At 42.0% G+C, this 12,978-nt stretch overlaps 2 protein-coding genes across 2 annotated transcripts in view; one reads left to right on the top strand and one right to left on the bottom strand.

Moving 5' to 3' along the window:
* LOC145437495 (pseudouridylate synthase PUS7L-like) overlaps window positions 1–12,978 on the top strand; it is a 140,657-nt gene that overhangs the window by 4,177 nt on the left and 123,502 nt on the right. The gene's annotated exons all lie outside the window — the stretch shown is intronic.
* Window positions 71–12,978, bottom strand: part of LOC145437494 (fibrocystin-L-like) — a 63,720-nt gene continuing 50,812 nt past the window's right edge. The window contains exons 70-85 of the mRNA XM_080314754.1: window positions 12,790–12,966; window positions 11,954–12,131; window positions 10,987–11,117; window positions 10,517–10,763; window positions 10,030–10,099; window positions 9,717–9,825; window positions 9,268–9,407; window positions 8,925–9,041; window positions 8,585–8,824; window positions 8,017–8,241; window positions 4,081–4,142; window positions 3,623–3,762; window positions 2,561–2,730; window positions 1,605–1,722; window positions 632–710; window positions 71–575 (exon numbers count right to left, since the gene is read on the bottom strand). Of these exons, the coding sequence (XP_080170880.1) occupies window positions 509–575; window positions 632–710; window positions 1,605–1,722; window positions 2,561–2,730; window positions 3,623–3,762; window positions 4,081–4,142; window positions 8,017–8,241; window positions 8,585–8,824; window positions 8,925–9,041; window positions 9,268–9,407; window positions 9,717–9,825; window positions 10,030–10,099; window positions 10,517–10,763; window positions 10,987–11,117; window positions 11,954–12,131; window positions 12,790–12,966 (2,270 nt within the window). The 3' untranslated portion in view covers window positions 71–508. The remainder of the gene's footprint in view (window positions 576–631; window positions 711–1,604; window positions 1,723–2,560; window positions 2,731–3,622; window positions 3,763–4,080; window positions 4,143–8,016; window positions 8,242–8,584; window positions 8,825–8,924; window positions 9,042–9,267; window positions 9,408–9,716; window positions 9,826–10,029; window positions 10,100–10,516; window positions 10,764–10,986; window positions 11,118–11,953; window positions 12,132–12,789; window positions 12,967–12,978) is intronic.

The following is a 12,978-nucleotide window of genomic DNA, read 5'->3' as shown; positions in this document are numbered from 1 at the left end:
TCGTGGCATGCTGGTCAACTGGTACACAGCTATCTCCGCAAAACCGTACATAACTGATTCAATCACGCACTTGTACGAGATCACACGTTTATTCCTACGCAATGGATATCAATCCACGAAGCTACCTTATAGCACATCTACGAAAGAAAAAAATCACAGGCAGAGCTGGCAGGATAACAAACAGATCGTCAAACCTCACGGTGAAGTATCGATATGCATGATGATGAATAGATGTTAAGTGCACAGTGTTATAAAGTATATCGCAGTGATAGAGATAAAAAGCTGTCGGTGACTGTCATAATTGCAAACCTCATGTCATGAGTATGGTATTGACATAGAAGATATGTTACTAAAGTGCACCATGTATAAAGTATATATCAAAGTGATCGAGATTAAAAGATACAATAAATGACAGGGGCCAGCAAAGCCTATCTAAATCAAAAAGTTTCACACAATCTACTACTACTGAAAATAAAATAAAATCTTGTGCCATATCCATATCCGCAACTCAGTTCGCAGCCACAGGAGTCATGCGATATTCGTCGTGCTCGGGAGTGCTGGTTCGCGACCAGGATCTGTAAAATATATTTTGTAACAAAGAGAACTCAAACCAAAGATGCAACCGACTTACAGCTCGTTATCAGCACGGTGCAACGCACGCGTACTGTCCGGTGAGCCGCCCATGCATCGCATCGCGCTAACTTTCGACGCTGAAAAACAAGCGGACATATTTTGCTCGTATTTTAACGTGTTTAAAATCCTTTCAAATGTTATTACGTGCCTTCAAAATTTCCATACCAACAAATGAATGTATGTTATATGCCAGTGGTTCCCAACGTGGGCGATTTGGCGGCCTAGGGGGGCAAAATGACGAAGGGGGCGATGACGCGTTGAAACGGGTATATTGGAGTCAATTCGGAGAAATGACCTTTTTTTTTTGGACAACCCACCGAAATTTGGTTGCAAAAGTGTAAAATTCGACAACGATCCAAAAAGTTGACCTTTTTTTTTAGTCAACCGATGACTACAGATCGTATACCGATTTTTCGGTTCACAAAATCTGGGGGTCGATGGTCGGGGCGGAGCTTGAAAAGGGGGCGATGAGTCGAAAGGTTGAGGTTGGGAACCACTGTTATATGCTTTTATGATGTATGTTATTATTGCACTTGCACAAAATTCTGGGTAAAAATTTGTGAAGTTAACGGCGAAAAAAGAAAGAAAAAGGTCACTTCGTTTGCCGATGGCGCCTCATTGAGATATGCACCAGTTGAAGAGCTGCCTGACGACTAAAAAAGGTCAAGACGGCACAGATCTTATAAAGAACAACGTAGTATACCTTCCATCAGATTCGAAAGGGCCATGACACGACCCGGTAACAAATTTACCAGATCAATACACCACAAGATTGCGATACAACGAAAAGATAGGCAGGGGGTCGAACCGACTTGGAGTAGTCTTCGAAATCAGACACCTACCCGGGCCTAGGCGATGTAAAGGAGGCATGTACACTGGATGAAGAGTAATAAAGTAATATAAAATACCATGCGATAAAATAAGGTGGCATGTGACGGAAGGCGAGATAATTAGAGAATACACAGACTTACCATTGTGCCTCTTTACCAGATAGGTAGCTGCCACAATCGCGATAGCCAACGCAATGCACGCACCAAGCACGCCAAACACGATCGCTTTAACGTCCGCTTCATCACTGCCCGACGCGGCCTAAATGCAAACAGGGTACTCTCACTTTTTTAAAGAGCACTCAAGCATATTTTGCTACTTATTCAAGCGACTGTATTCTGCTCGACAATTTTTCAGAAAAACAACTTACTGTTTACCGGAGGTGGTCAGTAGGGTTGTTCAATGTGAACGCACAGGAGTTTGAAATTTTGAATTTATCATTAATTTTTTTTTCAAATTTTACTGCCAACCCCATAAAATCGTTGAGTTGTCTACAAAAACGACGCAAAACAAATTTGACGCAATTCCAACCCGTGGAAGCGAAGTTGTTTGAGTTTTTCATTAATAATTCCGGGATTAGGCTACCCACCGTCCAGCCTATTTTTGCGAATCCAAAATTTTCAACTGCAATAACTTCGCTTCTACCAGATGGAAGCAGGGAAAAAATTTTAAGCATCGTTTTTTTAGACAACTTGACAATTTCATGATGTTGATAGTAAATTTTGAAGTTATTTTTCAATAAATTCGGAATTTTCAAACTTTTGTGCGTTCACATCTTCCAGTGAACCCAAAAATTACATCAGTAAATGAATTATTTTTGAACAACCCTACTGGTCAGCATCAAATAATTCTACTATTTCGTAGCACCAAAGTAGATTTTGCCTACTTGAGTGATTATGATTTTAGACCACTACTTCCTTACTACAAAATGGCGTGTGCGCAGATTGTGTGTATGCGCGGCAAAGCCCCCAGAAATTAGGTTGAACACCCTCTGGGGGCCAGAACCGGCGTTTAGCGGATGCCTGATAAAATCCTGTTGCGGTCCTACCAGTTCCAATTACTTTAACCATACCCACAACCATAACACATTCGGATTTACCTGGGCGGATTGGTAGCATGAGTTTGAAATCTGAATGGCGCACGAGCTGCTGCTGGACACCGACTTCGAGCTAAAGCTCAGCTGTCCCTGCGCGTCGAATTCCTTGTAGAATCCTGTGATCGAAGACAGGTTGGCCGCGGTGACGGATGTGGTGATCTGCAGTTTTCCGGCTAAAGCAGAATAAAGGGTTGGCGAAGACTCAAAAATAATGACAAATCTCACAATAAGGGACTATGGAAGTTTATATATCCTAAAAATATAAATGGTACATCACTCTAGCAGACTACTGACGAATTTCTAGCCAAAGTTGTGGAGTCGATCAATCAGTTTTATTAATATTTTCGTCGTTTCAAAACACCACAAAACTGCGATGCAATGAAAAGATAGGAAGGTGTCGGAACAGCTTGGAGTAGTCTTTAAGATCGGACACCCACCTTGGCCTAGGAGACGTAAAGAAGAGAGATACACACTGAATGAAAAGTAATGCAGAGAATATAAGACATAAGCGACAAAATGAGGTGGCATGTGGCGGAAGGCGAGGTCGATGTTGGGTCGCTGTCCGGTAATGCTGAGGGCTGGCTAGTATTCATTTAGAAGAAATTGCTTGAATCACCGACTCCAGACATTTTCACTTTACCGACTCCGCCTTCTAACATATTCTTCACAGGACTTTGACTCCAACACACCAGTAAATATACTCGGAAAATTCCAACACTTCCTACACTTTTAGTTAGACTTATTACCAATATCTTCCTTGTGGTACAGAATTGGAATGTTGCAACAAACAACACGAGTGAAACAACCAATTCACAAAAAAAAATGTGCCTGCAGAAAGAAATTGTGTTTGCGAAAGTCCGCTTATCGTGACAAACTCAATTTTTAGCAACATTTGAAAACGTATGGTTCAATTTTAAATTATTCGGAGTTATAGCGTTTTAACAAACTCCGACTCCATCCAGTACGCGCTTCACCAACTTCGACTCCAAATGGTGTTAAAAAATTTCTGTAACTCCAAATCCATTAAGACAATATTTATCGAAACTTTCTGTCTCCGACACCTACCGTTGTTTGCGCTGGCTTGGAACTGGCTGAAGTACAAATGAGGGTACTGCGTCAGCATGCTGTTGTACAACGCGCTCTGCGCCATCTCCAAAGTGTGTGTGCCATCGACGACGTAGTCATAATTTTCGCTGAACGTCAATCTGAAAAGAAGCACGTCTCAGACCGACCAAACCAGGTTTAGGAGAGATATAGCGAAAGAGAGACATCACGGCATCACGATGTACGCATTACAATTGAACCAGCATTGGGCCCTGTTCAGGGGTCGGAGTGGCCATTGACAGTACTCGAGTACTACAAGTGGAAGTAATAACTTTCAAGAAATGCTCAAATTGTAGAAAGCAAGTAGGTTTCGAAAAACAGTTGAAGTAAAAGTGTCGTCTTTCACATTGTCGTGTGCGCAAGACTAAACCCAAGCAATGCTGATTTCGATAATACCAAAAACAACAAGAAATACATACATCAGATTGCGCTGGTTGCTGTTATCTTCGTGAATGTAATCCGCCTGGTCGGAGGGGTAAATCTAAAATTGAAGGATGGTACGACATCACAATGCTGTGAACACGCGCTACAAAAGTAGACATGCACGAACTATCAATCTGGTTAGCTAACTACTGTATTTTGAGTAGTTTAGTTCTAGCTACGTATTTTGAAAAGCGAGTACTTTAGTTCTAGTTCTGGTTGCATATTTTGAAAAGTGAGTAGTTTAGTTCTAGTTAAATATTTTGAAAACTGAGTAGTTCTATTTCTAGTTGCATATTTTGAAAAGTGAGTAGTTGCAGTTTAGTTGCGTATTTTGAATGGTGACTAATTCTAGTTCTAGTTCTACAACGTAAAAATCCAGAAGTTCATACAAGACTTGACCCAGGGATATATAGAACTCCGGGATGGCTGACTCCGTCGATTGCGTCATCGCGGTCATACACAAGTAGGGTCATTTTCGCGCACTCACTGCAGATAGGATTGTTGACAGCGCGTTGTCTGTGCATGACTTCGAGATTCGGAATTGCCTCTCTAGTTTGTGATTGGTGGTAGATGATATCAATATATAAACGTTTATAAAGCTAGAGGACTCATGTGATGTTCAGGTAGTTGATCATTTTAGCAGTATTGGTTATGTAGCTTCAGCTGCAGGTTATTATCGGCACTACCGGTATCGGTATGCCTGTACGATATACCGCTGGTATTCGGAATATCTCCACATATCGAGTATGTTTTGCTACATTGATAAGCGTAAGTGCATATCAGGATGTAGCAGAATGTTTAGAATTACATTTCAGGATGATTTTAGTATTGATTACGTTATGCTTTTAATGACTGATCTGATGCCATAGAATTGCATAATAAGCCCAAGTCCTAGGCTGTACAGTGTACCGTACAGTAACTGCCGCCAGTTTAGAGTGACTTCGTCTGTCAGGATTTTATGTAATAGGTTAATTGATAATTATAGTTCATCCATGCTACGTTCCTAATTGTAGAACATGATGGAGAACAAAGGAAAGGAGAGGAGTATCAACGAGCCTAATGATTCTATACCTACCCGTGGTTTCCTAGAAGACAGTTATATAGTTTTATAGGGTGAAATGACCAAGAACTGCAGCCTCTAAGTACCAGTATGCAAGTTGCATTTCAGTCAAACAGTCAGGATGAATTTTAGACTTTTACGCAAAATACAAACCCTTGGAGTATGGTAGTGGTTAAGTGGTACAATACAATACACGGTAGTTAGAAGTTTTCATAATTGTATAACAGTCCAGGCACCATTTAAATTCAATCTGTCTTTACAGATACCGATAGGCTACTAGTGATACATGAATATGTTTGTTAATGACTGGCAATCAAATGCCACTATACTGGAAAGATACCTCCGTTGCAGTGAACTGTAAAATATAGCCAAGTCATTTGCTGGCCACTGAAACTTTTGAAGATACAAGACAGAGACAGGACTATTTATCACATCAATCGACTTGATGTTAAGGTTAACTCTATCGTCAGGATGTGGCAATGGGGAAATGCTGTATAGGCCTATGTGGCAAAGGAAGATTGAACTCTTGAAACTGCATCACAGTTAAAAAGGTTTCGTCAAATCCTTGCGACACAGCCAGGACCTCTGCTCAGCATGCATGGGTAAGTTTGTCTGATTCTGGTGAGCTATATCAAATCAAGGATTGAAATCCATTTAAATATATTGTCGTGTGTGTGTGTGTGTGTTTGTGTTGAGCGAATCAACTGCTTATGGCTTGAGGTACTTCGCTATAGAAAAGATCATCCTGCCATTTTATCAACTGTGCATTTTGTCGACATTGTACTCTATAGTTGGAATATTATGGCGGTTAAATCAGCGGTTGTCACTTCTCAACTTTTTTTTATCTTGCACACCTTGCAACCTAAATTGCATATAGGACAAATGTATGCAACTAAAAACTAAATATTGGAAACAACATTGAATACCTTTTGATATTATATGTGGTGCTGATGAAGTTTCTGCAAGGGTTCTGCCACCAACTTCAGCTTGACTGTTTGATTGCTTTTGAAAGAAATACCAGCAGCTCATCAGTTTCCTACCCCCTGTATTGCACTGCTATACTATACTATAGTAAAGATCATTCTGCCATTTTGTCAACTTTGCAGTGTGCATTTTGTCGACATTATAATTAATAGCTGGAATATTATGGCGGTTAAATCAGTGGTTGTCACTTCTCAACTTTTTTTGATCTTGCACACCTTGCAACCTAAATAGCATATAGGACAAATGTATGCAACTAAAAACTAAATATTGGAAACAACATTGAATACCTTTTGATATTATAGGTGGTGCTAATGAATTTCTGCAAGGGTTCTGCCACCAACGTCAGTTTGACTGTTTGATTGCTTTTGAAATAAATACCAGCAGCTTATCAGTTTTCTAGCAAAGCTCTATTCCACTGCTAAAGATCGCTAAATTGTACTGTCCAAATTTAAAGAACTTTTTTTAATAGTCTTATAGCTTTCACATATAACTGTTGCTGAAAGAGATGTAGGATATTTCGTTCCGTACACTTGCATCATTGTGACGTACGTCAAGACCAAAGTAAACTATGAGCTCTGTATTACGACACCATGCAGAAAAATCCGATTCAATCTGAACTTTGATGTTTCATTCTCTAATGGACAAGCGTCCAGCTTCATGCATTTGGAATTGAGATATAAAAATCTAACATATTTGGCGGTTTAGCACCACTTGGTTGAATCCCCAGATCAAGCTAGTCTTAAAGATTGGGTTCATGATTGATTTGTATCTCTAAATTGTTAATTTTTGTTGCAGATTCATGATACGAAATGCGACGTTCCATTCTGTACAGCACATCATCAGTGGATATGCTGCTATACAATACTTGCATTACCATCTTCAAATATTGGCTTCAATCTGGAAGTTTGGGTCTTGTGTCTCAGCAGCGACGCTTTTAATATCTACTCAGTCCATTGAATCAGTTATCATGTCCGAAAATCTTCTGGAGAGAGCGAGAGATATGATATTCTTTTTCGCCTGCACCATCGTGATGCTTTGACAGCGGAGATGCTATACGACCGTAAGGTAACCTAGTCTGCACCCCCATTTTTTTCTCCTCCATGCTATCCGTGGATGCTGAGCGCCTAGCAGGATAGCCGCGGATACCAGTTTTCGAGTCTTTGGTCTGATCCGGCCGGGAATCTAACCCACGACCTACCGATCGAGAAGCTGGACGCATCACCTTTACACATAATTTCCAATACTTGCGAATTAGTATCGAACCCTTCAGAAGCTTGATTCGGGATGTACTGCTACTGCACAGCCAATGACGATAAAGCTCAGGAATGTCTATCGACGAAAAAGTGGAGAAAATTGGGCGTGTTGTAGTATTCAAAAGAGCCTTTACAATTCAAAAAGTCTCAGCATCATATAGTTACTCTTTCCTGCTTGACTTATATTACTTCTCCCAAATACTTCTCAAAATTATCACCCACACTGAAAAAGTTTGGAAAACAATGTCTTGAACGTTTAGAAAATACTGATTTTCTTCGTTATCCACCTTTATATGTATTACCTGTCGGTAAATTTAGGTTAATTTGAAGTATACAACTGTATTCATGATTTACTGAATGAAATTGCTGATGTTCAACGTTGTCTGAGTTTGCTTAGCATAAAGGTTGAGGTATGGGAAGACCCATGTTTTCTAGAATGTCTTGCTTGCTCACCAGGAAGGCGGCGAAAGGTCAAGGAACCCGATTGTATAAACACCTACATCGCTAACTTGCGAAAGAAAGTGAAGATTTCGAGGTAGATTGCAGGTTGGTTTATAGCCCTACTTATGTATAGGCCAAAAAGAAGTCAGCCATCCCGGAGTTCTATATATCCCTGACTTGACCAAGGACATCACCTGAATTTCGTGCACGGCCACAGAAGTGTCGTAACTCGAAGCCGGGTCGGTGTACAGTCGGAAATTCAAATTGTATCGGTGGTATGCGGTGGTGGTGCCGAGAGCCGGTCCGCTTGCGGTAAGGGCGCCGTTGGCGTCAAAGTCAAACGTGGTCGTGCCTGTCAAGGTGGCTGGCACGTACAGCGACGCATCGTCAAATGAGATGTCCAGTTTGTACGTGTATCCCTAAAGACATAGGATGGTATTTTACTTCTATTCGAGTAGCAACCAGATGCGGTAAAGTACTCAGCGGTACTAGAATTACAAGTAATACCGTTAACTCATTAGTTAGCTTTTCCAATTGAAGTAGTTTTGACAAGTCCTGTAAATAGCTACTTCTACATGTACTAGAGCAGGAATTTACTTCTACTTCTTTTAAGTACCAACACTGACTACTTTGACCTCCTCTGGTTACTTTGACGATGATATTGTAAAAAACTTATTTTTACGTCGCAAAACTCAGTAGTGTTAGCGGATGAGAACGAGGCCCTAAAATAACACCACGTGACACTTTTCATATTCCGCATACCTTATGGGCGACGTCTTGCAAATTCGCGCCAGCACAGTCGGTCAGTTGCGCCGTAAACTGAAGGCTGTCGCCCTCCGTGACCAAAGCACCATTTCTGGCTACATCGGCGCAGACGCTTCTATCTTCTATGACGATGACAACGGTTTCGGCCGTGGCAACTCCGTTACCGCCGCTGGGGGTAACAATGAGGTTGTACGACCCGCTATGCGAAATAGTGATGTCCGTAAAGTTGGCCACGCCCTGCAAAAGTGAAAATTGAATAGAACACGTCACCGAGCAGATAGATTTCAAGCACTTTTGCAATACCGCATCACTTTGGAACTACAGAAATTCAACTCACTCTCGTGAAGGTCAACGTGGTCGTGCCGGAAATAACGGCCCGGCTGTCAGCATTGGCGTGGCTAACATCGAGAGTCACGGCGACTTGATAATCGGCAGACTCTTCCACCACAATGTCCTGTAAAAAGCAATCACAAAAAAGGACTTAGTTCAAACCCCTGGTACCAACGGTAGAAACAGAGAAGTATAGCGGAATTTAGAACAAATAAATTCGAATAGAGATAGGTTGAAGATGACATCAGCCACAGAGGTGAAATATATTCTAACCCCCACAAATTTCATCCTCAAACATCGCAATGTCATCTGTGTACGCTAAGTCGCAACAGACCGTAACGCCCGCTTACCGTATCATCCAAAAGCTCCACCAGAGGCGGGGCGGACACGGTCGATAATTCTTGTCCCGCCGGGTTCGTCATCGTGACCCGAATTTTGCTCGGTACCCGGACCGCGTTTCTCGAAGTGACATCCTCACCCGATCGCAGCGCTGGAAGAAACACGAGCGCGGTTGTAGGAAAAGCCGAAAAAAAACTAGACAACATTGACCACGAGACTCGAAACAAGAGTCCCGTCTGTCTGAGATTGTTCGGATGAGTCACGAGTCAATATTGTTTTTCACAATGTCACGACAAAAGTTTCAGCTCACGAATTGAGATTGGGCAAAATCGGTACCTGATATAATTGAATAATACATCCATACTGAAATCAACCCGAATAAGATTACAGATTGGACAAACGTGGAATTTCATATGATCCTTAACAAATCTAGCCTGCTAACAAGCTGCGAATGGCTTACCGGTATCTATAGTCGCGATGTCCTCTTCGCTTAAAGTTCCTGAAGTTGTTACGTCAGCAGCCACCACGCCGTTCGCCGAAACGCCGCCACTTTGAACGGCAGTCACGAGCTGTAAGACAAGGCAACCAAACGTAAGGATGAAGGGTAGCGCAGTGAGACACCGGACAGAGCAGGAATGGATCGAAATGGCATAGAATTTAGTGCGGGCTCGTAAGAAATAACGCACATTACCGGAGGTTGTCGATGTGATCAGTTTAGGTATGGTGCTATGGTAGATGTAAACTGCACGAAATTCTCTTCCGACACAACTCACCTTCGTGCGTACCGACTGAAGCTCTGCTTGGGTGCTTTGTTCAATTTCAACCGATACCTCCTCCAAGGACCTGCAGATACAACACACGTTCGAATGGTTCTGTCGACGTTACTTGTGTGATATTTACGGCCTAATCCTGAGACATAAAAATCAAATACGAATTTAGTTCAAGTTATTTCCAAATCGTGTCTTGGAGCTAGCTATTTCTCATTTCCTAATACATTTCCGGTGACTGTCACGACCTCAAATACATGCGGATTGCTCAAAGGGTTAGGCAGAACTGGTCAGAGACGAAGTGCCTAGGAACTCAGCCTTCTTGATCTACTTCCTCCAGTAGATATGCAGTTGGACTACTTATTTTGAATATACTGATAATGTTATATATGCTGATTGTATTATATTACATTATATTATATACCAAAATTTTACAAACGCAAACTACTACAAGTTTAGCCATGAGCCCGCGAACCAAACAAAAGCAACCCACGTGCTTCTCCGTCTCCTGGACGTCTCCGGCACGACGTTAACGCGGCGTATCTTCGACGAATCGATCTCCAACAAACTAGCAAGGTTGCTGATAAGGTTAGTCTCGAAGAAATCGTCAATGGAAATCGCCGGGAACATCATGTTGACGATGATCGCCGGCTTGGTCTGGATTTCGAGCGGGCCGGCGCCGGTGACGCCGATGTGTAGAAGTCTCGTGTCCAGGTCCAGGTAGTTCTCGCCGGCCGATGCTGAATAATGCATAAATCAGTACGAGAGCCACCGCACTAGATACTTTGTATGACCAATAGAGGTGTACAGTCGTCCGCATTGGAAACAGTATTGACACTATATTTCTTTGCAACCTATCAAAGTAAATTCTGCCAAAGAAGACTTCTAAGGTTCGGTAGCGCGCTCGTAGGTAGTATATATTTCAACGTTAAAAATCACTCTAAAAAATAAAACGGTGCTCACTGGTCGTCGGGGAAGGCTTGAATCTATCGGGGTCGTTCGCCGGGGGCTTCTCCAATTTAAATCCATTCTTGTTGTTGGCGTCGACTAGAGCGTCATTCGAGTAAACCTCCAGGAGTTGCGGGTTCGGAATCCTGAAAAACATTCCGTTCGAGATAGAATATCTCATGTTAACATTGTTCATAGGTTGTCAAGCAGTCCCGCGAGTGGAAGCAGCGCCGTAAATTTATGCTCTGGTGATTTCCAAGGCACGACATAACTACTTTGAGTGGAAATGAAGATCTGGAATGAAGTTTAGTTCGTGGTTCTGACGGCAAATTTGGTCGAGGCATACCTGTAGACTCTCGAAAAACTCGATCAGTTTTATTGGTGTCAATGTTTGGAATAAGCTACCACCTAATCTCCGCAATTTAGACTCTTGTGCATTTAAAAAACAATGTTTTCATTCCCTCATCTCTAACTACGGCTAAATTGTATTTGCATTGTATTCCGAATTGGTACATGATACTGTGTCTTATTTTTCTTTTCGTTCGTTAGTTAACTTTTATTATTTTTTATTTTTTGTTTATTAGTTATCAACTGTGAAAATTGCTCCTGTCCTGGGTGGCTCGGCTATGAAGACTTTGTCATATCGAGCCTCCCGTCTACCTTGCATGTCGCATTTCACTGTTACATTTTTGTAGTGTAATGTTGATATGTAATGTATACGAATATAGATTCTCTCTCTCTCTGTAGACACTATGAATAGGCGCAATATTCAAAAATATATTCAGCTGTCGTTATAAGGGAGCTATTTTACCCGGTTTTTACCACGATTTCCATCGTAATAGTGACACAAACAAAAGCAAAATCTTCAGATTGGTGTTTATCAAATCTGTTTCTTTGTTTGGTAGATATTCGAGCATGTATTGGCCGGATAGTCAGGCAAATACACTGAAAAAGTATGTCAATTGGGTGAATAACAGCGTACCATATCGCGACTGCCAGTTTCTCGTCGGCCGCCGAATTGAGCAGATGCAGCTTGAAGTTCAACGGCGGCGTGCTGGTGAAGTAGATCTCGACGCGTTCGCCCAGAGGCACGATGGTGTAGAAAGTCGATATCCTCTTCTGGCAAGTGTAGCCAGAGCACCAGCCGTGGTCTTGCGGTCCTGCAAATGCAAACGACTGAGATATAGCCCCAAATTCAATTCAATTTATTATTAAAAATTACATAAAAATTACAATTAAATACAATGAAAAGATAGGAAGGTGTCGAAACGACTTGGAGTAGTCTTTGAAATCATACACCCACCTGTCCTAGGCGATGTAAAAAGAAGGCATGCACATGACCACGACCTGACATATCGATCTCGCCTTGCCTCTAATTTTTGGCGAGTCTGCGCACACTCACCAACTTACTGCGCAGACCCTTGGACAACAGTGCGTAACGACTAAAAAAGAAGTTATCTGTTCAGATTTTTTGTGCGCAACAACCGTGCTTAGAGGGAACATTGCTTCCGACACATGCCACCTATTTTATCACCTGTCCTTATTATCTTCTTTTACTTCTCATTCAATGTGCATGCCTCCTTTTTTATATCGCCTAGGCCAGGTGGGTGTCTGATTTCGAAGACTTCTATAAGACGTTCCTATCTTTTCATTGTATCGCACTCTTGTGGTGTATTGAAATCATTAGCAATAAATTGAATTGAAATATATAAATGACAGGCGACAAAAGAGGTGGCATGTGTCGGAACGCGAGATCGATACATCAGGTCGTGGTCCGGTAAACTTGCGGGCTGACTAGTATTGAACATGATATCGTACCATTGACGAGATCGACGGTGTCTCCGACTCTGATTGCAATGGGAGACAGGCGTCTTGTCTCCGTGTCTGCGTCCAGACTCTCAATGACCAACATCCTGTACCGGTAGGTGTCGCCAGTGCACTTGTACGCCTGCCAATTGTCGTTCAGCTCGCAACTGCTACCTTTCCTGGCGATGCCTGCGAAAAACA

This window comes from Botryllus schlosseri, chromosome 4, assembly GCF_051294905.1.
Source record: "Botryllus schlosseri isolate E-star chromosome 4, Bs_hap1, whole genome shotgun sequence".
Classification (NCBI taxonomy): Eukaryota; Metazoa; Chordata; class Ascidiacea; order Stolidobranchia; family Styelidae; genus Botryllus; species Botryllus schlosseri.
Note: the sequence above shows the minus strand (reverse complement) of the source record. Positions and strands in the feature narration are given on the sequence as shown.